Source organism: Lepisma saccharinum, chromosome 3, assembly GCF_977018435.1.
Source record: "Lepisma saccharinum chromosome 3, izLepSacc3.1, whole genome shotgun sequence".
NCBI lineage: Eukaryota > Metazoa > Arthropoda > Insecta > Zygentoma > Lepismatidae > Lepisma > Lepisma saccharinum.
In genome coordinates, this window is record NC_139231.1 from 139,232,085 (window position 1) to 139,258,334 (window position 26,250).

Genomic DNA, 26,250 nt, shown 5'->3' on the forward strand with positions numbered 1-26,250 from the left:
TCTACTTTGAATAAACTTCATTGCATGTCGTGTTTAGTTGTACATGTGATCAGGCTGTATGTGGATGTTTATTCCTAAGTAGTTGAAACTTTAAATACTGTTGTTATTCATGGATGGAACAATATGAAACTATTTGTCAGGCCAAAAAAAAACAAAAAAACACAGTTCCTTGGCAAGGCAAGGATGTGTGTTTCTCCAGTCATCTCCTTCATTAGTTCACAGTTGCAATTAATATATGGTGGCAAAAAAGTGATGTAAAATATCAAATAGAAGTACATATAAACAAAAAATTAACCACCTACTTAAGGCAAGGATAGCTTCACGCATTACTCTGGTGACCATAACAAGTACTCAACACAAAATGAATGTACTTTTTACTTTCCATAGATCAAGAATTGACCAATACAATTTCAGAGCATTTCCTGATAATTCTAGTTGCAGGGTAAATAGGAACAAGGAATTTCTGGATGATGTTTGGTGTTGTGTTACTTCAATAATAATCTAGGTTGCAACAAACATCGACTGGAGTTCATTTACAAAATATGGCAAAATTCATTCTACTAGTTTGTGTTGGGTACATCGTTTATGGTGCAGCACAGAGGATGTATTATAACTTACAGAAAATTATGTGAAACTTATGGCTCGACCAGGGATCGAACCTGGATGTTAGGCATTGCTATATCACTGAGCTATGAAGCCAACCTCTAACTAACATTGTGGGGTGGCCAGAGGTTGGCTTTGTAGTTCGTCCAGAAAGATCGAGATTTGTTCCATCACATAACTTTTCAGTAAATTATAAAAATAATAATTACAATACCATCAAATATGTGATCCAACTGTTGAAATCACAAACCCCCTTTAGTGAATTTTCTGCCGCAAGCTACAGAAACTTTGCATCTAGCTGTAAGATGGCTGCAATAAGCAGCCTCCTACTTCTGAACACTGGGTATTACATCCTATGCATTTTACAGTTTATTTCAGTGTAACCTGATCATATCATAATTTGTACAAATGGGTAGAATCCTGTCCAAGCCAATTTAAGTTAACGTTATTCAGTTACATTGATTCTTTTGAAAACAATAACAATTATATTTTTTCAGTATATCCCTTTAATAAAAAAAATAAGAGCATCACTGATACATTTAATGTGATATCGCACTCTTCTTGAAATAAATATGTGCTTCAAGCTTCATTGAATCCATGACCCTTACAATTTGCCTTCCAAAACAGGTTTGAAGGAAAATTTTAGTTTATCTCCTTTAGGCAGTCTGTTGCAGCAACTCATGAACATCGTAGTGCAAGTTGTTTTGTTAAGAACTACACCTCGATTTAGGATACTTATATCAGAAAATACATAGTTTCCCTCTTATCATTTTGGAATATAAAATGGACGGAATTATCTGAACTTGCTGCTTTGATCATCTGGGTTGATTTATCATTAAATGCAGTATGAATATTTATGGATGCCCTTCATTGAAGACAAGATCTCGCAAATTTCAATCATGACAAGTATTAAAAGAACATTGCAACACATAAAATGGGAGATTAATGAATTACAGAAGTTTACACTCTTTTAGAAACACATCACTCTGGGTTTTTTTATGGCACAAAGCTGGTACAGATTTGAGTCTTGGGGAATGTTCCATCCTACCAATCAGTTTTCACATCATTAATAAAAACTGTTATATTTATTATACTAAGCAATTGACATTAAGCTTTAAGTATATAGAAGTTGTAATTATCATTCAATTTTTGAAGAATAGGAAAACTTAGAGGTGGCACATACTTGTTCATGTGACTTGCAGTGAAGAAAAAATATCTACACTATGATCTTATGCAACAACATTTAAACTGACGTTAACATCAAACTGCAAGCATGCAATATGTGGAATTTTCTCCATACATCATATCTCTGCAATATAATACAGTATACATTTTCTGTACTTTTATCAGTGTGCTTTTAGGTCATATAGTTTTCATTATAGCCATTATATTTTGTGATTATGTTTGTGACAGTTCTCACAAATCGAGCGAGAGCAAGAAGTGTTACATCATGTATGACATCACAGTAGTTATTTTGTAAGCAATGTTCGGCCTTTTTTAATGCTCGCTGCTAGGTTAGGCAGACTCAATGTTTCCTCTTGTAAAAATAGTCAGTGAGGAAGTTGGTCACAGTAGGTTAGATAATTAGGTTCAGAGGACCTCTACAAAAATACATTCACTTCTTTGGAGGTTGTTAGTTACGCAATAGTTTTTTTTTTTTTTTTTTTTTTTTTTTTTTTGCTCTTTCTGCAAAATTATTGAAGGAAGTTGCATGTGAGTAGGTTAGGCAATTAGACTCAACATCGCTCTCTCTAAAAATGATATTTTCTTCTGAAATATAGGGATGTGTAGGATCCCCAAATGTCAGTATCACAATCGAGAGAAAATTTCCAATCCCGATCTCAACTTGATTTCTTGATTTTCAGGATCTCAAATAATCGGGAAATTTTGAATAGTTATGCATTAAAGGGGCGTGATTCTTGAAGTTTTCTTTATTATGATTGCCAGAAATGTCTTTCAAACAGTACACTCAGTCCAAAAATGTGCAAACTGTCTCCTTGTGTAATTTTTCTTTCCTGTGAATTCCAGGGCAAAGTTTGTTAAATGTAAAGTTTTAAGTAGTAATGTGTTGCATGCTATAACCTGGACACTTGTAAGAATACTAGACAAACAAAATTGTGCAAGACCTATATAATTTCAAATCCTGCCATCATACAGTTACTATTTCATGCACTGAATATTTGAACTGGCATTTGAGTTACTAAACTTTTATTTTCAACAGCAAATTGACAGGAATGTACTAGAAATTATTCACAATTTTCTACAAGAAGCACTTTTCACACATACATATATTATATATTTAGTGATATGCTTTTAGTTTTCCACATCATAAAAAATAAGCCTTGGAAATATATTTCCAAACTTTTCATTAATAAAAATACCTTTGTCTTAGGTATAAAATTAATAAATCTAATACCACCTTTAAAGGCCTGTAAGGGCACGTACACATCAAGGAATACAGAATAACAGTCTATGCATCAGTAAGTAAATAAAAATGCAAAACTTGTACACACTTCTCTTCCGGAAGCACAAAAAGAAAAAGTATAAAATGCACTTCTGAAAGTGTACTTGCACATACTGATTACAATGAATATCAGTTATCTAGTGCAATGGAATGCAATACATTTCAAACATATTAATACTATAACATTTGTTTTACACGTTAATGAAAGGAACTGTTAATAAGTAGAAGTCTAATACTGCTAATAATACCAACTTTATATTGCCCTTCATCTAATATGTATTATATTGATATGGGTTATTTAAAATATGTGAACCTGTTTTTAACATTATGTTAAATTTATACCATCATCAATGACTTAACAGAATGCATGTATTTTTATTTATGCATCTGGAATATGAGGCTTCAAAAATGATACTTTATTAGAACATTTTGACAATAATAAATTATCTTAAAAAAATTCCATGGCAACAAATAAAAATAAAATAGAAGTATAATGCTTGACTTGGCAATATGGGGAACCTGACCAAACAATAACGCATCTGTTTCTTCAATGCCCCTTACGACAAGACCATCGGGAATCATTCTACAAAAACCTACTCCGAATAGGTGTCCCATTTCTGGTGTCAATTCCAACCCTGATAAGCAATCCCCAAACATCCATCGTGTCAACACTGTAAAGATTCACTCGGAAACACATTTCCATGTAAACAATGCTGAGGCCAAAAGTGTAACATACCCCACAGTTCAAATCACGAGTGGAAGTGTGTCCTACAAGTGCCGTACAAAACAACGAGGTCAGAGGCAAGAAGACACTGAGAACAAGGATCAAAAATAACAGTCACGATGGCTAGAAACTGCAAAGGATAGGCAGTAATTCTTTGGATACTGAGGTGTAATATTACAAGTGAGTAATTTTGAGGTTTTAAGATACAGCATATAATGAAGAAATTATTATTTCATATTCCTCTTTATCTGGCCATCTGATTAACAATGCCTATTGAACGACAAACAATAATTAAATTCTAGCTATTGATGTTGAACGAATCCAGTATAAAAAGTATAATTCATAGAATACACAGGAAGTCCAAAATACAAATTAAGGGACATGTGCTTTAATCTGAGTTATCAAATATCTTACTGTCTTTTATTGTCAAGAGGAAGAACAGTAAGCCCAAAAAGACGTTAGAAGAAATTCTGGTTGGGTGAAAGCAGGGGTATAATGGGTATTATTAATACGAGGCACATCCATAAAGTAGAATCCGTTTGGTAATATTAATAATAAAAACAAACCTTTTTACTCTGAAAGTACATACCTTGAGCTATTTTTCTACACAGGCACCCATGGTACTCGGGCAGTTATCGTCCCGCGAGACAAGTTTTTGTAAACATCGTCGTACACTTCTGCCCCCAGTCCCTTGGCAGAAGGATACTGAATCAGAGGAAGGATATGCAGGTGGCATTCAAGGTCGTCTGGTATAAGTCGGTTGTGTGTTAGCTGTCATGCAAGTTGCATCTTGGTTGTGGTTGTGTACAAGTTTCTGTGGGTAGTGAGTAAACCAGAAATTGAGGTGGGAGGTTTGCGAGCACCCAGTTTACAACCCTGATCTCGCCCCTGGCTATTATCATCTTTTTACTAAATCAAAGGAGTTTTGTGGGAGGAAAGCACTTTGATGACAACGAAGAGCTCCAGCATATGGAAACTGCATTTCTAAATGGACTAGTGTCAGAGGTGTATATTGAGTGTATGATAAGTGCCTCAGTGTCATGCACGCCTATGTACGAAAATATATTGACATGTACTTTCAGAGTAAAAAAAGGTTTTGTTTAACTAACTTTTGTGGTTCCTTTTTAATACCAAGTGGGTAATACTTTCTGGGCATGCCTCGTAAAAATGAGCAGGGTAATCTACCACTGGCGGAACAGGTGCTCAACAAGTGAACATTTACTCCTGTACTTCACAGCCTAGCAATTTCTCATAGATATATCAACATTTCATTATGACCTGGTGCCACACGCTGATCCAAATTCTTCACAAACATCCACAGCAATTATGAAATTATTCAAATGATAGTGCGAGTGTGGCTGAAAAACACCATTGTAGGTGATGCTGAAACTTTCTGTGGAAGAAAGGACTGCAATCACAGTAAGAGCACCATCATTTCAGTAATGCCACTTTTTCATGCACATACAATTTACAAGAATGTGTTCGGTGAGGAAGCTGTTCCCCCTCATTTCATTTGTATTAAATGGAGAGTGTGTTTTTGAAAATTTATAAATGAGTAGCTACTCAGTTTTATTCATTCAAACCAATGAAATCCTTTTAACAAAACATATTTACCTGTTCCTTTCTATCTACATCCCAATGCTGCTAATAAGTTCTGCTGAAAATCGCTTTATTTCATTAACTGTTTAAAATGTAGAGAAGATGCAATTGGAAGGACACAAAATTTACATTTCAAATATGACTTTATAGAAATCCATTTTTTTTTAAATCAATGAGGACTGCTAGTCAATCCTCATAGGGACTAACATTATTGTTTTTGCCATGTAACTTCCTTAGATGAAATTTCAACTCTATGATTCTGAAATATATTTTATCCTGTACCGTCCAATATTCAAAAGAGTAACTAAAATAAATAAACTGCATCAATCAATCAGAGCGTTTGTGCATATAAAAAGCCATTAATAAATAAGTAGATTATATAGTGTAACTACTGTGTATTCAGCATTACTCCAACTTTCCATCACAAAAAGGAAAATATAGAATTTATATTCAGTTAATATTCACTTATTTGTAAATCATCACAATGATTCTGAAAAATGTTTTAATTGCCTCTTGATTTCTCTCACAAAGTGTCAGCAGTCAAAATACCAGACCAACAAAACAGCTGTTTGAGAATGGTGACAGCTGTCACTAAAACTGACCACGTGAGTGAAAGATACAAATTTGGATAGCTTGAAATGCTACGAGTGCCACTATTTTACTTTCCTATGTATCACACACTTAACGTCCTGTCACTGCTGGATCAACAGATTTAATACTAGTTTCAGTAATACTGAATTTTCTACTAATATAAAATTCTTGTACTCTTCCACTTTAGGCATGACTTCTAAATCACTGAGATTAATGGATTTCAAAATGAAACAATGTGTGTACTAAAGTTCTGATAAAATACTACTGTCAAACATAATGAACACTATATAACAATTCAAAGTAATGTATAACTAGCACAGTAATTCAACACACAACTATTTAGCTGGGCGTTTCTGCAGTTCAAGAGCTAGTTTATATCCTAGTTCGGGCCTTCTGTCCCTCCCTTCAACCATGGCCCTCACCTGGAATATACAAGGCATTGAGAAAGAAAAGGAAAAGATGCTTGCAATAAAAATATTCTGGAGCAACAACTCATGATAGTGGAACCATTCAGAAAGGAACACATGAATGCAATTATTTCTACTTGCCGAGTGTAAATAAGCAACTCTTAATCTTGCATTAACAATTAAGCATACTTTAAGCCATAATTTTGTTTTCAAATTCAATGAGGTTTCAAGAAGCGATACATGGTGCTTATCACTTAAGGACTGGCCAATTAACAGAATGATGCTACTGATTAGTTTGTTCCCAAGTGAATGCCACCAAGACAAGCAGCAATAGGCCAATGACAAATAATACAATCTGAGAAGGTTAATGTGATAAATGAGGCAATCGGTGATAGGTTAATTTCACCAACATGAGAATCGGCAATTGCTTAATAATGTCATCGACCTGCCAACTGGCAATACATTACAGTCACTCATTAGCCAATCTGTTAAGATAGACTGGATGCATTTCAAGTCTAATGTTGTGTATCAGTCAGTGTTCGGAAAGTTACTTTTTAAATGGTAACTAGTTAGTTACTCATTTTAGAAAGTAACTCAGTTTCTACTGGAAATTTCCTTCAAACAAATTACAAACATCAATCATTAATTGTAATAAAATAATTTGTGTTTTTTTCTTATGTTAGTGGTACACAATATAAGTCTCCATATATTTATATTTATTGTCGTCGTTGTATTTAAGGAATTTCTATTGGGGAGGATTTCTAGAAACTGTATAGAAATAACATGATTTTACACCATCGAACATACTGGTTTCTCACACTCGCTCACTTATGTGTGTCTGTTACTTTGTGTCTGCTAGAGGGATGCGGGGGGAAGGGGGGTATGGATACCTCCACAATTTACGGGGGTTGAACCACATCTCCATTTTATGAGTCACTTATCTTCAAAAGTAGCTTTGTACAAAATGATTACATAAAGCAGTGAGAATGATGGCTAGGGGTCATCTTGATTCATTGGTTTGCCACACGAGTATTGTAATTCACTGTTGTATCAATCACAATGCAATTTATTATTATTATTATTATTATTGAATCCAATGTAAAGATCTGTCTCGTCTTTCATTTTAGGAAATTGGCTTCTCATTTACATCTTAAACGAACAGCACTTATCAAAATATATTATTTTTTCAAAATTTTCAGAAATGATGAGGAATCTTAAATTAGCGAATTCTAACCAGAAATATTTTTACTTCCATTTTTAAATTACCAGGAATTGAGATTAATGAAATCACGTAGAAGCAATAACATTATTTTCCATTCACATGCGCACTTGCTAGCTCTCGTCTTCTTCAGTTTCATTCATAGTACCAGTATCGTCAATTTCTTTCGTAAAAAACATTGGAATATTGCAGTATGTCTCTTTTCATTTTAATCCAGTATTCTAGCAAAGGGGAAAAAACTAACATATGCTGCTTATACAAGGGGGAAAATTATAAGGCCACAGATGAACAAACTACAGAAACAAGACACACTTCACAGCACACAACTGATAATGCAAACTGTCAGCAATAGTAAAGACTTCTCCTCCTAATCTAAGCTTCCTGCTTCTGGGAAATCCCCCCCATCCTTCCTGTGGGCATATTGCTTTGGAATTGAGGACTACCAAATGATAGATGAAACATGCGATAAACCTGTCACCCGGAGCCTACCGACTGGCCACAGACAGAAGACAAATTTAGTTCAACAACTTTCTCTTTTCCTCTTCATCTATTGTTTGCAAGAATTGATGTAACAATGGATGGACATTATCGCAGCAGAAACTAGTAATTTGTCAATGGTTCTGGTTCACTTTAAGTCCAAAATCACCAATAATTTATGACACACATATAGCAACTTAGTGTCATGAAGTAACTGTTGAAACATTACTTCTATTGGAAAAAGTAACTCTGTTATAGTTGCAGCTACTTGATTTTACAAGTAACTAGTTAGTTACATTTCTTCAAAAAAGTAACTGTTACTTGTAACTGAGTTACTTCCGAACACTGGTATCAGTATGCAAACTACTATCAACGATAGGCGAATGTCATGAATGAAGTAACTGATGATGGGTTAATGTCACAAATAAGACACTGATTAGTTAATGTTGCCCACCAGCCAATCAGTTAAGACGATATAGATATAGTCTTCATATAGATGCAGTTGGGTGCGTTTGATAGAGTAGTATCAAAATTCTATTACTGCATTACACAAAACTACTGAGCACGTGTTCTCCTAAAATGTACATCAAAAATTGTGAGCAAAAATTGCATGCTTGACGAGGACATAAACCCAGGTCTCTGGCACACACAACTCCACACAGGTAAAACAGAGACAGAGCCAGGGCTTGCTCGATAGCTCAGTTGGAAGAGCTACACACGGTATTCCACAGACCCAGGTTCGAGTCCAGACAGAGCCTGAATTTTTCAAATTTCTACATCAAAAGTGGTGTTTCTATGTTTGTTAACTATATATTTCTTTCTTTTTGGAAGCAAGGCTTGTGCCCAACACTTCATTGTTGATTCAGGTATTGCAAAAATTGCACGTTGCAGTGGATAGAGAAAAATCACAATTATGCACGATTCTCACAATATAATAGGGATGAATCAATGTGAACTTTTGGCAGATACTGATATAAAATTTACCATTACTGATATTCTACCGATCCCATATAAAATTCCAAATGGTCCTTGAAAGCCCTGAATGGTTCAAAAAATATATGTTACCAGACTGTATGTTTAGACATTTGTTTGTAATTAAAAAATATATATATATATAATTAAATTTTAAAAAACCTACAGCATGTAGGTTATATATTATATCCATAAAATTATAACCAAATGGCAGCATTTTGCACTTAACTATGATATTTATAGATATATCAGATCGGTAACATTATCAGTAATTTTACCGATAAACTGATAAATCAATATTCTTATATTGGCTGATACTGATAATCAATCTGTCCATCCCTATACAATATAACAATGAAGGAAATTTTATGTGCTTATATGTTAATGTCACCAACCTAACAATCAGTTATAAGTTAATTCACCAATCAGACATTCGGTGATAGGTTAATGAAAATGGAAAAAGGGGACAAAATGAAAATAGATGTGTTCTTTGAGGCAGAGACTGAGAAAAAATATAGTAAAGCAATAAATATCATTTTGTATGATGAAAGAACTGGATTACTTATTGATCTTTTGAATCAATGATCATGTATTACATAAAAATATCATTCAATCCTTACCTGATTAGACTTCACAATAACTCCATAACTGCCGACGATCTTGGCTTTAGTATTTTCTATATCTTCAACACTGACACCTCTGCAGGCATCATCAATAACTACAGTTCTGTAACCCATTTCCAGAGCATCAATTGCTGTGTAACCTGTGAAGATAAAAATGCACATATTGAGACAGTGTGAATATTTTGTCACAACACACTCTCAAATACACAAGCATTTCATTTGGTCTTCTACTCATAGACATAGTGATAATTATCAGGGAGAAGAAATGCCAAGCTCCTTAATTACACTTTCGACGAGGCACCATGTCAGGTGTCTGAAAGCATCGTTTCAACCTGAAGAAGGAGGTAGTATAACCTTCGAAACGTAGTTCGAATAATCTCCTGCTCACACACGTAAGTTACCGATTTTTGTTCTTTTAACTTTTAGTTGATCCTTAATTACAGAAAAGTAGTGGCAGAATGGCGAGGAAAATTACAAAATTTAAGTTTGCATCTAGAGTGTTGCCTTTGGCCTGGGATCAAACTTTGGTGAGAGTCTAAAATTTTTACAACCATCTTAAAAGAAAGGGTAGCAGAATCGAATACAGAGTGCCAGATAACAATGGTGACAGAATTCTGAGTGATAACCCAATGAAAATCTGCTTGGCATGTACATTCAGTTTCAAGTAGAGGATTTTTATGTGTGTTACCGACTCAGCATCAATTGGGAAGTTGCTTGAACAAGTACTAAAATCTCGCATCTAGTAGGTTAACAGGATGTTGATCACATGCAGCAAGTGACCTGGAACACCCTGGTCCTTGGAAAGTTATTGGGTTCTAGCATTTTCTGTGTCCAATTCCTGGTGGGAGTCCTCCAAAAGACTCCAGTCTTAAAAGTCAGGAGACATGGTTGATGGGACTCGATACGCTGACCATGCTTCACCCAATGAGAAAGCTGCTCAGGCCCTGGCCCTTCAGGGGCTGTTGTGCCAAAGTTTAAATTTTAGTTTTAGAACACCTGTTTACTTACTTCATGACCATGGAAAGATGAAAGTTGCAAAGTCCGTCGGGTACCCCCTACACGCAATTACCACACTTTAAACACTTCAATTAGGAGGACGGCAAAAGTCTACCCATAAGTGCTAACTTCTTACCAGTCGTTGAACATAGACTCAAATATCTCAGGGCTTACTGGGATAAAGTAAGGTTACACCAGCTTTTGGCTCAGTCTGTAACGTGTCTGACTACCATGCTCAAGGTCCCGGGTTCGATAACCCGGCCGGTTCAAATCCGGGAACTTTTGTAGCATTGGAAGCGGCTCCGGCACCCACCCAGCGTCGAATAACATGGGTACCTGGGGGAAACCCTGGGGGGTAAAGGTGGTCAGGGGCGTGATGCTGATCACATCATCCCCACTCACGACCGGATCAAGAAAGTGTGGGGCGTTACCCCCACACCCCCTATACACCTTCATGGCGTAGTGCTAAGCACAGGGGAGCATTTTACCTTTATATATATATATATATATATATTAGTTTATTATAATCTCAATATAAGAATGTCTGTTAGCACACGTGTCTTTACCTATAACCCCTATGTGCATATACCTGTACCACACATGGGCTTTTACCTGCACCACGCACGTGTATTTACCTTTACCACCTTTGATCTCTTAAGAGATAAGGTGGGGGGGGGGCAGGGAACATCCAATTTATTCCTCGCAGTGAGGCACCAGGGGGAGTACGGGGACCTAATTTTATTTAGGGCGTTGATCGCTGCCGACATCACAGGCTCCCCTGTAAGAAAAAGTAGAAGGCAAGCGGTACCGCCAACCACAGCCGGGAACTGGCTGTAGCCAATCGGTACCCCCACCGAGCAGGACACTTCAGAGATAGGATCAAAGGATGCCACGACACCCCCGGTGTTAGCTGGAAATTGGCAAGCCAACCGGAGTCTCCTATTCAGGGACGGCAGGTTAAGAAGGAATGGTCCTGGTACTCCCAGTCAAGCCGGGCAGGTAGAACCTGAGCACCTATCAGCCGAGGCGATTGGACCAGGTAGGTAGGTTGCTGCTAGGCTGCTCTTCTTCTTTTTTCTCCCTTCTTCCTTCTGGAATGGTTGCTAGGCTTCTGGCTGGGAGGCCGGTTTACCCTGGAAGTTTGCCCGTTGACATCAGGGAGCCAACTGAGCTCCTGGTCTCCCTGCGCTGGCTTTATACTCGCGGTGGTGCACAGGCGGCGGAAAATCTAAGAGTATGCGTTGCCAACTCACTTTTTGTTTACATGTTGCAAACTCCGTACCGAGAATTATCATGGTTTGATAATGAGAAAACACTAGTGGGAAAATCACTAGATGCACGTGTTAACATAAACTAAAACTGTGTGCATTTAGACAATACAATTAATAATGAGTCACGCAGAACTCTGCATTACTAACAATGGGTTTAACTATGTAAAAGATAATTATTAACGTTCAAAGAACAAGTAGGATTTAAAAACAAAGCATATGCATTGCAGGGCAATTTAGCATGCATTCTTTAACCAAACCTTGTTAACAAAATATATGGCGACCACACAGGGTCGTTACATAGGCCCCTCTCTTGGGCAAAATTTTTGAAGAAAGTTAAAGAGTTTAAATTTCAGAATTTTTTTTGTAAATCTGAATCTATATCTCTTTCACTATTTCTCATCTTGTCCTTCTGGCTGCTTGGCTATGGAAAATGGGGGAGACTAGTTGGTCTGACATGATTGTGACCTCTGGTTACTGGTAAATTTGCGAACTGTACCCGGAGTGCCTAGCCGCTCCACAGTCTGTACCTCTCCAGGATCAGGGGGTTCACTACTGCGATCTGAGTTTCTAGAAGAGTAACATCTGGAACTACGTTGGACTGGACTTCCTTCTCTTCCGGCCGAGGATCTCCAATTTCTGTCCTCGTCTCTCTGGAAATGGCCCCTAGAAAAATCTCCTCTTGAACGCCACGGTCTTCAGCCATATTGCTCGCTAGCCCTTCTACCTTGTTGGAAAGTTCTGCTTGGTTGATCAGTTCCGGCTTCAACATTTCGCACTCTAATATTATTCTGGTTGCTAACATTTCTTCTTCTAGTGTCTTCTCTGCCTTTCCATGCATCTAGCTCATCAAACATATCAAAATCTCTTAAGAAATGAGCCAACTTGCTCATAGTCTTGGGTAAATGAGCCAAGCAAAGGTTATGCACTCGTAACGGCAGTTGTCCGATAATCAAATTTATAACTTCACCTTCATGGAAGTTCTCCACCAGATTACGATAAGCTGCAAAAACACTCCAAGCGTAACTTTCTAAATTGTCGTGAACTAGCCTAGAGTATCGCCTATTTCTAACTGCAGACAACTGTTTCTCTTTGGCTCTCTTAGAGGCAAATTCTTCTCTAAACATATCACAGAAATCTTCATAGTCTTTGAAGTCATCTATGTTACCGGCCAACCAACGTTCAGCTTTGCCTTCGAACAAACGAGGAAGTAACGTGGTAACGATCAGGTACTTGCATAATCTCAAAGCAAACTCTCTCGAGTACTTCTCGGCTGATTGCGCTTCTGTGTCTCCCTTAAATTTGGGAAGAGAAGCAATATCAGACACCCTAGGCATCTTGAAAGTGTCTTTGTCTAGGAGGAGATCCTTCTTCAAGACGGTATCTCTCTTTCGGTCTTTTTCTACCATCTACATTAGTTAAATCTTTAGCGAAGGGATTTTTAGCAAATCGAACAGGTTCAAAGTTCTTGTTTTTAGGATCTAAGCATCTATCTTGAATCCCGGAGTTCGACTCTGCATCACTAACATCTCTTGATGCTCCTCAAAGTCTATGAACCTCTATCTGTGGGCCCTTGAATCTTTGAAGGATCAATTCATTCTGCTCCCTCATTTCTCTTCGAAGAACAGCTTCTATTCTTTTAGCTCCTTCTTACAAGAAACCAATCTTTTCTTCCACTGCTCTCTCCCATTCTTTTTGTTCCTGGACTGCTTTCTCTAATTTGTCAGTCCTTTCTTCCATTTTCTTCACATTGTCATCATGTGACTCCTCTTTTTCTACAAGAACCTGAATAACTTTCGAATTGGCATTGAGTTTCTCATCTACCTGGACTCGCCATTGATTATAAGGTTCTAGAATCTAGAATACTTCTTACATTTTCTTGCACCACATTTAATACTTTCTCTTGGAAACTACAAAGAAACTCAAGATGTTCCACTTTCTCTAGTATTTTGGCTTCTTTCTCTCTGAGCTCTCTCTTCTCTAATTCGGGCTGATTCTTCTTCCTTTTCTAGGAACCTTCTTTCCTCCATAGACTCCACTACTTGTCTTAGCTCCATTATCTCTTTCTTTGTAGCATTTCCTAATTAAGCCATCTCTTTCTTTCTCTCCTCTTTATCTTTCATTAACCATTCTAATAGCCAATGGTCTGGTGGTGTCTTACTTGGAGTACTTGGAGGCCATCAAGGAAACTGATGAGCAAGTCTTGCATCTGGACTCTGCAGTGGACATTGAGGTCTCTTCTTGCCCCTCACATCTCCAATGGAACTTCTGCAAACATGGCAACACTGGAAAGACTCCATCTCTCCTCCGGTATCCTCACAGCATCCGAACCCAGTCTCTTCATCTACGGTTTTCCTCCCTCTGCTTCTTAAGTTCATACTGGACACGTCCTTTTTTATTTTGGCACTCTGTCTATGGTTTCTCCCAATACACCACACTATGTCTTTAGCTTCGTGAATTCCTGGGACGAAAACTAACACTAGCACTAATGAGCCCCTTCTAGTCCTTGTAGCAATAGCTACAATTTTGCCTACTGTAACCAGTAGGCCCCCACTGGCTTACTGGTTACAGTCTTCACAATTCGGGCCCCATGTTATGAGCACCAAAAACTTTTGCAACGTCCGTCGGGTACCCCCTACATGCAATTACCACACTTTAAACACTTCAATTAGGGGGACGGCAACAGTCTAACTTCTTGCCAGTAGTTGAACATAGACTCAAATATCTCAGGGCTTACTGGGATAATAAAAGGTTACACCAGATATATATATATTGTATATATTAGTTTATTATAATCTCAATATAAGAATGTCTGTTAGCACATGTGTCTTTACCTATAACCCCTACGTGCATATACCTGTACCACACACGGGCTTTTTCCTGCACCGCACACATGCATTTACCTGTACCACCTTTGATCTCGAAGAGATAAAAGATTAACAAAAATATAATATGGTGACCACATAGGGTCGTTACAAAGTTCGTGGAAACCAACATCTTTTACAGGTGGACCTGTTGGCAGAGCATCTGACTACCATGCAGGAGAACTACACTCTGTCCCAGCTATCTCTGGAACAGTGTCTTGCACAGCGCCAGAAGAGTGGGGGGGAAGGACTAGCGGCCAGAGCGAAGTAGTACATGCTCCCCCCCCATTCCATGCAATACCATTCTGCTCACATGTTCATTGGTGGAGCAGTCTTGCGTCACTACTTGCGCAGACTTGTTTTCGTTCGTCTGCTCCAGAGATAAATGGGACGGACTGGAGTTTCAATTTTCCAGTTGGGTGCTCTGAGAGAGAATTTTTCTGGCCCTGATTAATAGGTGCTGAGGCTCTCATCAATGGGTACCTGGGAGGCAACTCTTTGCGGTAAAAGGGCCAATTCCTCTATGGCTGAAGTCATTAATGTGTAGAGCTCTGCTCTCACTGCATCCATATGGCAATGGTGTATGCAGGACAGTTAAATGAACCGGGATCCAAGATAGTACATGCTAACATGATTTGTGTGTTCTAGCAAATTAATGTATCACACTACACTACACAGCTGTTCTGTACAATGGCTAACTCAAACATGCCACAAGTTAGAGGGAAGGAAGTAACAATGACTAGACAAATTTTGGTCCTCCACATGTTGAGATCAGAAGTAAATTGGAAGTAAAAAAGTTGTTTCTTTCCCTGTAGGACAATTCTTTCTCAAATCTGTATTTAATTTACTAAAGGTGGAAAACTTTACTTTTGTCTAAATTACTTGTACAGAATGACCACAAACAAAGAACTTTCGGCCAGAAGCCTTTGTACATATTCCCCTCCATCCCTTCAGCTCAGCCCACGGTGAAGCCTGCTCCACTCTGCCCCTCCTCTACTCATGTGAGTAGGATGTACACAACACACACGGTTCTGTGCAGGTTCCTTTGCTTATGATTCCACTATACAAATTGTTTCCTAAAAATGTGTGAGGTGTAGTTTGATTTGGCAATGCTGTTCTGGTAATGTGTCTTACTGCTACTTACAACTTCCTACAAGGAGATTTCAGCTCAACATGACAAACTTCTTCAAGACAGTTATTTATATTAGTGTGTTTTGATAAAGACCAATCAATCAATAACCTATTACAGCACTTACCTACACAAACATCATAGGCCACACCACAAAGGAACAGGTCGGTAACTTTCTTCTCCTGAAGAAGGTCATCTAAGGTAGTCTGTGATAATTTATTATTATCCCAGAACACTGAATAAGAATCTACAGCAGAATTTGTTCCTTTACGAATGAAAATTGCATTATCTGCAACCTGGAATCAAGAGTAAGATTGTTAAGTGGTAACATCAAATAGGTCTGAAAATGCAATTTCTTGTAAACTTGGCAAGAACATTTTCATTAAATAAATATATTTAGGGAGGTGCAAGGGTGAGGAGGCCAAGTTTCTTTATCCAGTGATCAATGGTCAACAGATTATCAAAGCAATTTAATAAGTTCCCAAGTCAAATACTAAAGTTTCAACTTCAGTGTCAAAACTGCAGACAACTGTGCATAATTAATGTATTTACAATTTGGAGCTTTGTGTCGCATTGCTTTCACTATCGCTTTGCTTGTTATTTGTTGGGCTACTGTTATATTATTGTTTCTTTCCAGTTTACAAATATGTTACACTAGCATATTTCTAATTAGAAATAACAGTTTCGGCACAAACTTATAACAGAAATGGTGTTACCTTCAGGTCCTTATGCAACTCTGCTCCCCACGTCTCTTGCACACAATGGCGTGGCCACAACTTTTGCATCGTCAGTGGAGGACCTTCAAACACAACTGTATCAAAAGTTTTTGCCTCCTCAGCTGTCACCTGAGAATCAACGATCACAATTAATTATAAACAAGATAATAAAATGTATAGAAAATATACTGGTATCTACATTTGTCATTTTAAAAAGTTCATCCATAAAAAGTGAATGTTCTCTGAAAATTTCGTAAATTTCAATATAGTGTGTGTTTCAAAATACATTTTCACACGTAATAAAATTAACCTTTGCAGTACATTTGCTCAAGAAGGATATCAGCTTTAAATTTGTTTTTGAGTCCAATTTATGCACAGATAAACCACAATTTAAAGTGGGATCTGAACCACTGTACCTCCACCAGGTACTGAACCTGGGATCCCTTGATTCCATATCCAGCAATAGTTTGGTCATCCCAACAGTGAGATGTGATTGTTGAATATCTGGGAAGAAATTGCTGATTTGAAAATAACATAGGTTGGGTAAATGTAAAACATGTAATATGCAAGTCATTTCATATAAGAATGGGTCATTCCATGCCAAATCAACCGAGTTCTGAACCTTGACATCTCAAAAATAGATAATTTTTGATGCAGTGGTAGTACCAGTAAAGTTGATGAAAACTGCCGAATTTCAGATTTCTTAGGCTCTTAGATTTTGAGTTATTGACTTTCAAAATAGCAAAAATTCCAAAATTTGAAAACATTTTGAAATCTTTAAACAGCTGTAGATTAAAAACTATTTGACCTAGAGAGCTCAAATTGGTGTCATTCTCTTCTGCTTTTAATGAGCTTTAATTTGAAATGCAACAAACATGACTGTGGAATTTGAATTTTGAAATTTTTAAAAACTTGAATTTTTTTTTTGAAAGTCTCAAAAACAGCATTTTAAAAAAAATATATGTTTTGAAGACATCAATTGGTTACTTGTGTGCAAAATTTCATAATGGGATGGCAATGGGTGCATACTGCTGGATCGACACGACGCCTTTATGGGGTGTTGCTGAGGAACCTGAGTGCCGAAACACAAATTTTCGTTATGCATAAATCTCCATGAAGTTTGGAATAAAATTTCTGTTATTTAATGACTTCCCCTCGTACATTTTTCAATTTGCTTACCTGATATTAAAAGTGATAAATTTTAGGTATTTTCATGTTATTTGTAGTCCATAAATTATAAAATAGACTAATATGAAGACTTCAACATCAAAAACTCAGCAGATAGTTGTGGTTTTAACATGGAAGTCAACAAATTTAGCAAATTTCGCACACATTACAATACAAAAAAATTGATATCCATTGGAACCCATTGTCGTCCCATTATGAAATTTTGCACACAAATAGTCAATTGATAGTCTTTCTTGTATGTACGCACTGCTTTATCTTTAGTCAAACTAAAAATAAATGTCTGATGAAGGGAGTGTGTGTTCTCCTGAAATGTCACAACGAAAAACTGTGTTCTTATGCTTGTAGTAAACATAAACTACAAGAGAAATAATTAGTCAATTGATGTCTTCAAAACATATGAATGGCTTATTGCAGAAAGGGACCTGAGTCACTTTTGCACAATTCTGAGAAAAAGAATGAAAAATCGTATAATATTAATAGTGTAAGAAAGAAATGTGCCGTTGTTGGCTCAAATATTCAACATAATGAATAGTTAATTTTGCAACCCTCAATGCACCCCCCTGCAGTATGCTGCTAGACACAGTGGAGATGAAAAAATTAACTCCGATACCTCAAAAATGTGACTCAGGTCCCTTTCTGCAATAAGCCATTCATATATATTATTCAAAAAAATTAAAAATTGTGTTTTTGAGATTATCGAAAAAAACATTTTTTCAAGTTTTTTTAATATTTAAAAATTCAAATACCACAGTCATGTTGCACAAATTAAAGTTCATTAAAAGCAGAAGAGAATGACACCAATTTGAGCTCTCTAGGTCAAATAGTTTTTGATCTACAGCTGTTTAAAAATTCCAAAATGTCGTCAAAATTTGGGATTTTTTTCTTTTTTGGAAGTCAATAACACAGAAACTAAGAGCCGAAAAAATCTGAATCCTAAAAGTTCAAAAATAATTTTTATTGGTTGATTTGACATGAAATGACTCCTAACTTTTAACTGTAACAAATACATTTTTAAAATAGATACTTTTCTATTCTTGTATTTATCTTCAGAGTTGAAAGTATTTTCCTCTTGTGTTTATCTTGAAAGTAAATTACCTTTAATGTCCTGTTTATCCCAGTTTTATAGAATTTCCTTCAATTAAAAATTGTATAAATACGGAGAAACTAGTACTCACTTTTATCCGCGAAGCTGTAGTTATTGTAGTTATAAATTAGTTATAAATTTTTCTTGATTATATTGTTTTATAATAAAAAAAACACTAACTTTTGAGTTTTGCTTTAAATCCACCTTATGCACAGATAGTCCAATTTGGACTGGACCTCTATTTTTAAGTGAGATCACTACGTGCCTCCACCGGATATTGAACTTGGGACCCTTTTCTGAAACACATACCAGCACCAGAGATGACATACTTGACTGCATTTCAAATATTCATAATAAAGCTTCACTCTACCATAGCACCACTACACAAAATCTACATTCCTTGAAAAAGAATTCCTCAAAGAATCCATACCAAAAATTTATAATTCAACGAGTTCTATCAAATTGAACTCTAAAACTTTAGCTCTTGTTAAAACTTAAAAATGGAGAAACTTGTTAAATAATTACTTACATGACTGGAAGAATGAATTTTTCTTAATGGAACATTGTCTAGAAACGATACATGATCAACTGGATGCCAGTCAAGGGAGTAGATTACAGCATCAAAATCTGTGTTGGTTAGCAACCTATTAATAGGTTCAATCACCTGAAAATCAGCACAAGAAGAAGCACTATATTTCACTTTACATGATTTTCAAATTAAATTTTATTATGAAATTACATCTAATATGTATTTTCTGAGTACTTGCAAGTGCAAATGAGTTAGATTCCTTGTTGCAACAAACTCAAATAATATATTTTATAATTTATATCTAAAAATATATATAAACACATGAGTGCACTGCACAGCAGAACAGAAAAATTTACTAGGTGCTGGTGATTTACTGATAATATGCAACATTGAATTTCATGCAAATACTAAGTGGAACCAAGTAACAATCATCATAATCAACCAAGATTTGACATCAGATATGAAATCTGTATCTTGTAAAATGATGAAAGAGTGACAAGCAAGTTAGGAGAAAGAAACAAACATTACCTCTTCTCCATTGTGTTTTGCTGAACACCTACTGATATCCAGAGATCCAGAAATAAAGTCATTTTGTACATCTACTACGATTAATGCGCTAACTGGCCGAACAATCTGGAAAGACAAGAACAGAATGTAAAGGTGTTGGCACATTGTAAAACTGTATATTATACAGGGCTAGCATAAATGATTCATTCGTTTTGAAAAGGCTATATTTTCAAAAGTATTACACGTTGCCAAATGTTCTATGTGAGTGTGAGAGACGTCTACAAGTGTGCTCACAGAAATATTGACAACACTATAATGTGTATTTATCGTAAGTGAAAGATATGCTTATAACGTTTTACTGCCTAAAAATAAGTTGGAAAAACCTTCGCTGCTTCATTTCTCGTGAAATTCTAGCCTGATTTGATATATCACATCACCCCATTCCCTTTGAAATTTTGCGTTGAATTCAATATGGCGGTCAACAATATGCCGGACCTGCGCTTGACACACACAGCTAGAGATCTCCCTGTGCCTAACCTATATCTTTCATAACCAGGATAACTCCTTTACATTTTGTAGGGGATGTTAGTTAAAGGACTTTTCACTCGTCATAGTTCATGTAATGAGGCTTTTATCAGTCACATAGTTACACATATTATTTTGTATATTCTGATCCCATTGTAGTCCCAGAATGATTTTTTGATGTGTGTTAGAGTATGGCATGAGGGACCAAATATATTTTTTTCACGATTTTTGGTGATGACATGTTTTGAGATATACAAGGTCAAAAGTCAAGGTCCCGTGACAAAATTATATTTTTATCGAAAGGTAGGCTTGTTATATATCACTGGAAAGCTTGTTCAATTTGCTGTACAATAAGCTTTATTTGAGCTTCCTAGGCGAAATTGTGGCGGAGTTACAGCACATTTAGTATAGCTAAGCGGACTCAGATAGGGCAATTTCTGCTAACTTTGACCTTGAATAATTTTAGAATTACAAGACGAACGAAACTAAAAATTTTCATAGTTACTAAGTTCCATGCATAGTTTCAAATCCCCAAATTTCATGAAAATCTGAGATGGTCAGGTTGGGGGCTGTGTTGATTTCACATGGAATGACTAGTATGGGCAGTTTTTCTTCGCTGAGCAAACTGTGACCGGTAAATATTACCTGCATATGTTGCAGTTGTGGTTGTTCGCACAACTCAGTGCTGACTTCAGGAATTTTGTCTTCCAACAAGATGGGGCACCCCCTCAGTGGAACACCCCAGTTCGTGACTACCTAAACGATGAACTTCCGCATTGCTGGATTGGGCGTATTTGTGAGGATGACTAGCTTTGTTCCCCTGGCCTCCCAGATCTCCTGATTTAATGCCCTGAGACTTCTTCCTGTGGGGGTACGTTAAGGACCTTGTTTACGTACCCCCCCTACCGCAATCCTTAGTTGAGCTCAAAGAATGCATCAGTGCTGCAGTGCAGAACACTGACAGGACTATGCTACAAAATGTATGGAATGAGCTCGAGTATCGTCTGAACGTGTCTCCTGTAACCAAAGGGGCACATATCAAACATTTGTAGAGGGTGTATAAACTTGGTGAGTTTGTGGTTCTTTTCATATATCTTTCATGTGTGTACGTGTAATACTTTTGAAAATATAGCCTTTTCAAAACGAATGAATCATTTATGCTAGCCCTGTATTTAATCACATAAAATTTCATTAAATACAAAGAATCTCTAGCGTCTTACTTGGATCAGATACTAGGGAACAACATGCAATCCTCTTGTAATAAATTCACAAACAAATTAATTAAATAAATTTATTGGCAAGAATAATGTAGTGATATGCATTGGAAAATACATACAAAACTATATCTCAGTATAACATTATTTTAAAAAAATATTTTCTTACCTAAAATTTTTGCAAAATTAGAACCATTTTTACCAAAGCAAAAAAAAAAAAAAAAAAAAGGACAAGTAATTCCGTTTAAATGTTATAGTTGCCTTTCTAATGAACATAATAAAAGTGCCCCCCAAAAATGTTCACCCTGGTCACCATATTGGAAAATGTCAGTCAAATTTAGTTTCTTTGCCCATATTTAATTAAGCGTTGCAGATATGAAAGAAAGTTTCAAAGAAAAAATGTTCTACTTAATAAAATTAACTATTTTTTTATTCCTACATTTTTTCTTAATCGACCTAAAGTGTTAATGAAACATATAATTATTTATATTAAATAACCTAGTTAAATGAATTTAGGTGATATTAAATGAGAATATTAATGTTTTAGATGAAACCACTTAGGCAGTATAATTCAATATATTTTTGTTATTAAACTAAAATGCTCAAAATATTAATTTTTATAAAGAAAATACACTTTAATTATAAATATAACTTTCATCATCATCATTATTATTATTAAGATATGTGTAGGGACTTATAGTGTTACTTTTTCCAAAATGAGCATTATGTTTCTTTCACATTTCAGTGTTATTTTTCCCAAAATTCGAGTTTTTATGAGGGGAGTTCAACAATTATTGTCCCTAACATAGAAGGAATGATCTGAAAGAACTGAATCTTTTTCTGTGTCATGTATAACTCTTTGAATGATTACACACAAAATTTCAGCCATGTAGGGTCTATAATGTTAATGTTATGTTATGTTTTCAGGAAAAGGTGAACCCTGACTGAGAAAATGGAAAAATCGGAAGTGACACCCATCTTTAAGTACTGCTTCAGCCTTGGGAACAAGTGAAAGTCACTCAGAGCAAGATCTGGAAAGTAGGGAGGGTGCTCAATTAGTTCAAATCAAGCAGCAGCAACAGTGGCGGCTGTAAGATGCATCAGCATGGGCGTCCGGAAGGGGGGGCAAGGGGGGGCCGTGGCCCTCCCCTGGAAAATGAAAGTCAACCAAAAAATATGTATTTCACACATAAAATTTCATTTTAGCCACAATAATATGTGTTAATTATTGCATGAACACCATAAATTCAAATTTAAGCAATGTTTTTTTAGGGAACAACACTCTTTTGGGGGAAAAAGTGACTTGTTTGCCCCCCCTAGAAAAAATATCTTCCTTGCCCCTCCCTGGAAAAAATCCTGCGGACGTCCATGTGCATCAGCAGCACTTTCCTGTGACAATTCCCTCTGCGTTTCTCCTTGATTGCATCCTTCACTTTTGGAATCAATTGCGAATAATAGTCACCTGTGATCGTCTTTTGGCGCTGGAGGTAGTCAATGAACAATACTTCCTTAGCATCCCAAAAAATGGTGGCCATAAGCTTGCCAGCTGATGGCATTGTCTTGAATTTCTTGGGGGGCGGAGAATCATGGTGCCGCCACTGCATGCTCTGTAGTTTTGATTCAGGGTCATAATGGTATACCCAGGTTTCATTTACGGTCACACTTCTACCAAGAAAATTACCCGGTTTTCTCTTAAACAAGGCCAAATTTGTCTCTGACCAGCGGTACTTAATGACGGCTCTCACTTCCGATTTTTCCATTTTCTCAGTCAGGGCTCACTTTGTCCTGAAAAACATAACATAACATTAACATTATAGACCCTACATGGCCGAAATTTTATGTGTAATCATTCAAAGAGTTATACATGACACATAAAAAAAAATGTCGTTTCGGATCATTCCTTCTACGTTAGGGACAATAATTGTTGAACTCCCCTCGTATTTTAACACACTCTTCTGCGAAATATACCTAAAATTAAACCTTTTTATACTTTGTGCTTTTAAACCAATATTGAAATCTGTAAGTCACAAGGCCTACCCCTGTTCGTGACAGTTTCATACATTGGAAACTATTTTTGAGGAAGTTATTTTCCATTCTTCTCGCGCGACAAATACCGATGGTAGGGATTCCGTGTGATGGTGGGCGTCTACTCGATCTCGGCCAAAACCTCGCCAATTCGTTCATTTTGTTTATTTTACTTTGCATTTCTGCCACTTTTGGCTAATCGCGAAGACGAGGATGTACGATATGATGAAGGGGCACTCACAAAGAACACCCATGCCAAGGTCCGGATTCGAACTCGGGACCTCTGTCGTCGTAGCGCGCAGTCGTAGCCACTCCGCCACGGAGAGCGGCTCGTTCGGAAACGCAATCGGTTTCTCGCGCGACAAATACCGATGTTACGGCTCCCGTATGACGGTAGGTGCGCAATCTATCTCCCGCAAGAACCCTACCACTTTTCTCGGTGATGAAAAACGTTCCGATAGGTGAAAAAGTGTGGGAAAGATGTATTTAATTCAGCGCCTTTAATGATTTAAACCGCAACGATTGATTGAACTCTTTGGATACTACGAGAACGATGCTCCAAATCAGACAGTCCCATCTTTCGATGTGCCAAATCTTGCACACAGACTCTCACATTCTCAATGTAATATTCTTTGCGTTCAATGATCTGTTATGCTTGTTTACGAGTTCAATAATTCTTATACATTGGAACACTGAGGAGTGCAATTTTCAAGGCTGCCTACAACTGACAGACTTTCCTCTGATAAAAAAAAAAATAAAATACTTTTCGAGGAAAATGTAGATAAGTAACAATGACGATAAGAACAAAGGCACACCCAGGAATTTCTTAACTTGAAGAAAAATAAGTGCAATTACGAAATAGAAAATGAAATTCTTTAGGAAAATGGTCTTTAATGTGTGCGTGGTGGAGTGGTCATCCCAGCTCGCTACAGCGCCAGGGGTCCCAAGTTCGAATCCCGGCGTCGGAAATTTTACCTAATCATCACAAATCCTCATCGTCGCGATTACGCAAAATCGGAAAAAAAGAGACGCTAAAGAAAAAAAAATCAAATAGGTAAGGCAGAGAACATATCTGGGAGAATAATCAAGCACACAAATGCGAGTGCCGAATGGGAAAGAAGTCTTGTGTCGGTTACAATAATGAACGCGAACGAAGGGTCCAGAGAAGCTAACAAAAACGTGCACGATAATTGCGATCACCTGATATTTATAAAAAGCTGTCGGCGAGTTCCGCAGATCAATGGCTCGTACCGGGAGCCAGGAGACACCGCAGCGGCCGACATCGATCCCTGGCGGCGGAGGAGCCTTGACCGACCCAACGAAAGGTTTTTAAGCACGATTTATCCCTCGTCATGCGATCGAGGAGTTCGCTGGATATCCCGGGATGCACGGCGTGACGTTTCGAACGGCATTTCACGAGTAGTAGAGATTGAGAAATCAATTCGCTACGGGCGTCAGACAAATCGAGACGTGCGTCTCGTGTCTAACATTCCCCGCCAGAATTGCTCTTCCATCCAATTTCTCCTCTATTTCACTGCAAGAAATTTAAATTTCAGGCCCTAAAATTCGAGACCAACCCGAGACCGCACCCTTAGAGATTTGCCGAGACGAGACAGAACGAGGTAAGACCTCTGCGAACACGAGACGAGACCATGACCTTCTGAGCGAGACCCTCGTCTCGCCCAGTGGGATCCATGATGATTGCCGTGCACATTGACCATCACCATGTTCGTGCACTTTATTTGACCAAATAAGATCTTCAAGAAATAATAAACAAAACAACTCAAAACAAGCTGTTGACAACGTCTGCACCAGCTTATGTAAAAATCCATGGCTCAAAAACACATAGGATGTAAAAGAAAAATTAATGAAATAGCCCTGGACAATGTGCACGATAATACTCATGGATCCCACTGTACGAGACTTCGGTCGCAAACTACAATTGCTTCATTACACGAATTCGGACACACCGTTGAGGTTAACTAACCACTAGCGTACGTAGGATTTTTTTCGGAGGGGCTGGAATTGTAAAAGTGCGATCACATAGTTGCGTTCTGGATAGGAGGGAAACACTAGAAAATCTTTCGTAATTACCATTTTCAACCTTCGTTTTAAAAGTTGTTCAAAACAAAAACAGTAATTCTGAAGTTACTTTCCATTTACTACTATCATTTTCCCCCTAGTTTGGAAATTACGATTTTCTTTTCAAAAATTTTGGAGGGGCTGTCGCCTCATCAGCTCCCACCTGCGAACGTCAGTGTAGCTAACTGATTGTGTTTGAACTGAAAAGTTAATCCATTTGTGGTAACTGTGAAGTTGTATGGCTTGATTGCATATATTAATGATGATAAAACAAGTGCTTGTCTAGCTTTCGTAGCATCCCAACAGAATTGCCAAATAGCAAAAACGATTTCAGAAACCTTGTTTGCCTTAATGAACTCCTAGACTGTGAAAGTTTGTGCTGCGACGATCGAGACGAGACGAGACCGAGTCCCATCTCGTCTCGACGCCATACAGTCATTCAGA

At 37.2% G+C, this 26,250-nt stretch overlaps 1 protein-coding gene across 1 annotated transcript in view; it reads right to left on the minus strand.

Annotated features, from left to right (window-relative positions):
* Positions 1-2,528: 2,528 nt before the first annotated feature.
* The window catches only part of Naam (Nicotinamide amidase), a 53,962-nt gene continuing 30,240 nt past the window's right edge, over positions 2,529-26,250 (minus strand). The window contains exons 4-9 of the mRNA XM_083119530.1: positions 19,982-20,086; positions 19,454-19,588; positions 16,653-16,781; positions 16,064-16,232; positions 9,677-9,819; positions 2,529-6,403 (exon numbers count right to left, since the gene is read on the minus strand). Of these exons, the coding sequence (XP_082975656.1) occupies positions 6,317-6,403; positions 9,677-9,819; positions 16,064-16,232; positions 16,653-16,781; positions 19,454-19,588; positions 19,982-20,086 (768 nt within the window). The 3' untranslated portion in view covers positions 2,529-6,316. The remainder of the gene's footprint in view (positions 6,404-9,676; positions 9,820-16,063; positions 16,233-16,652; positions 16,782-19,453; positions 19,589-19,981; positions 20,087-26,250) is intronic.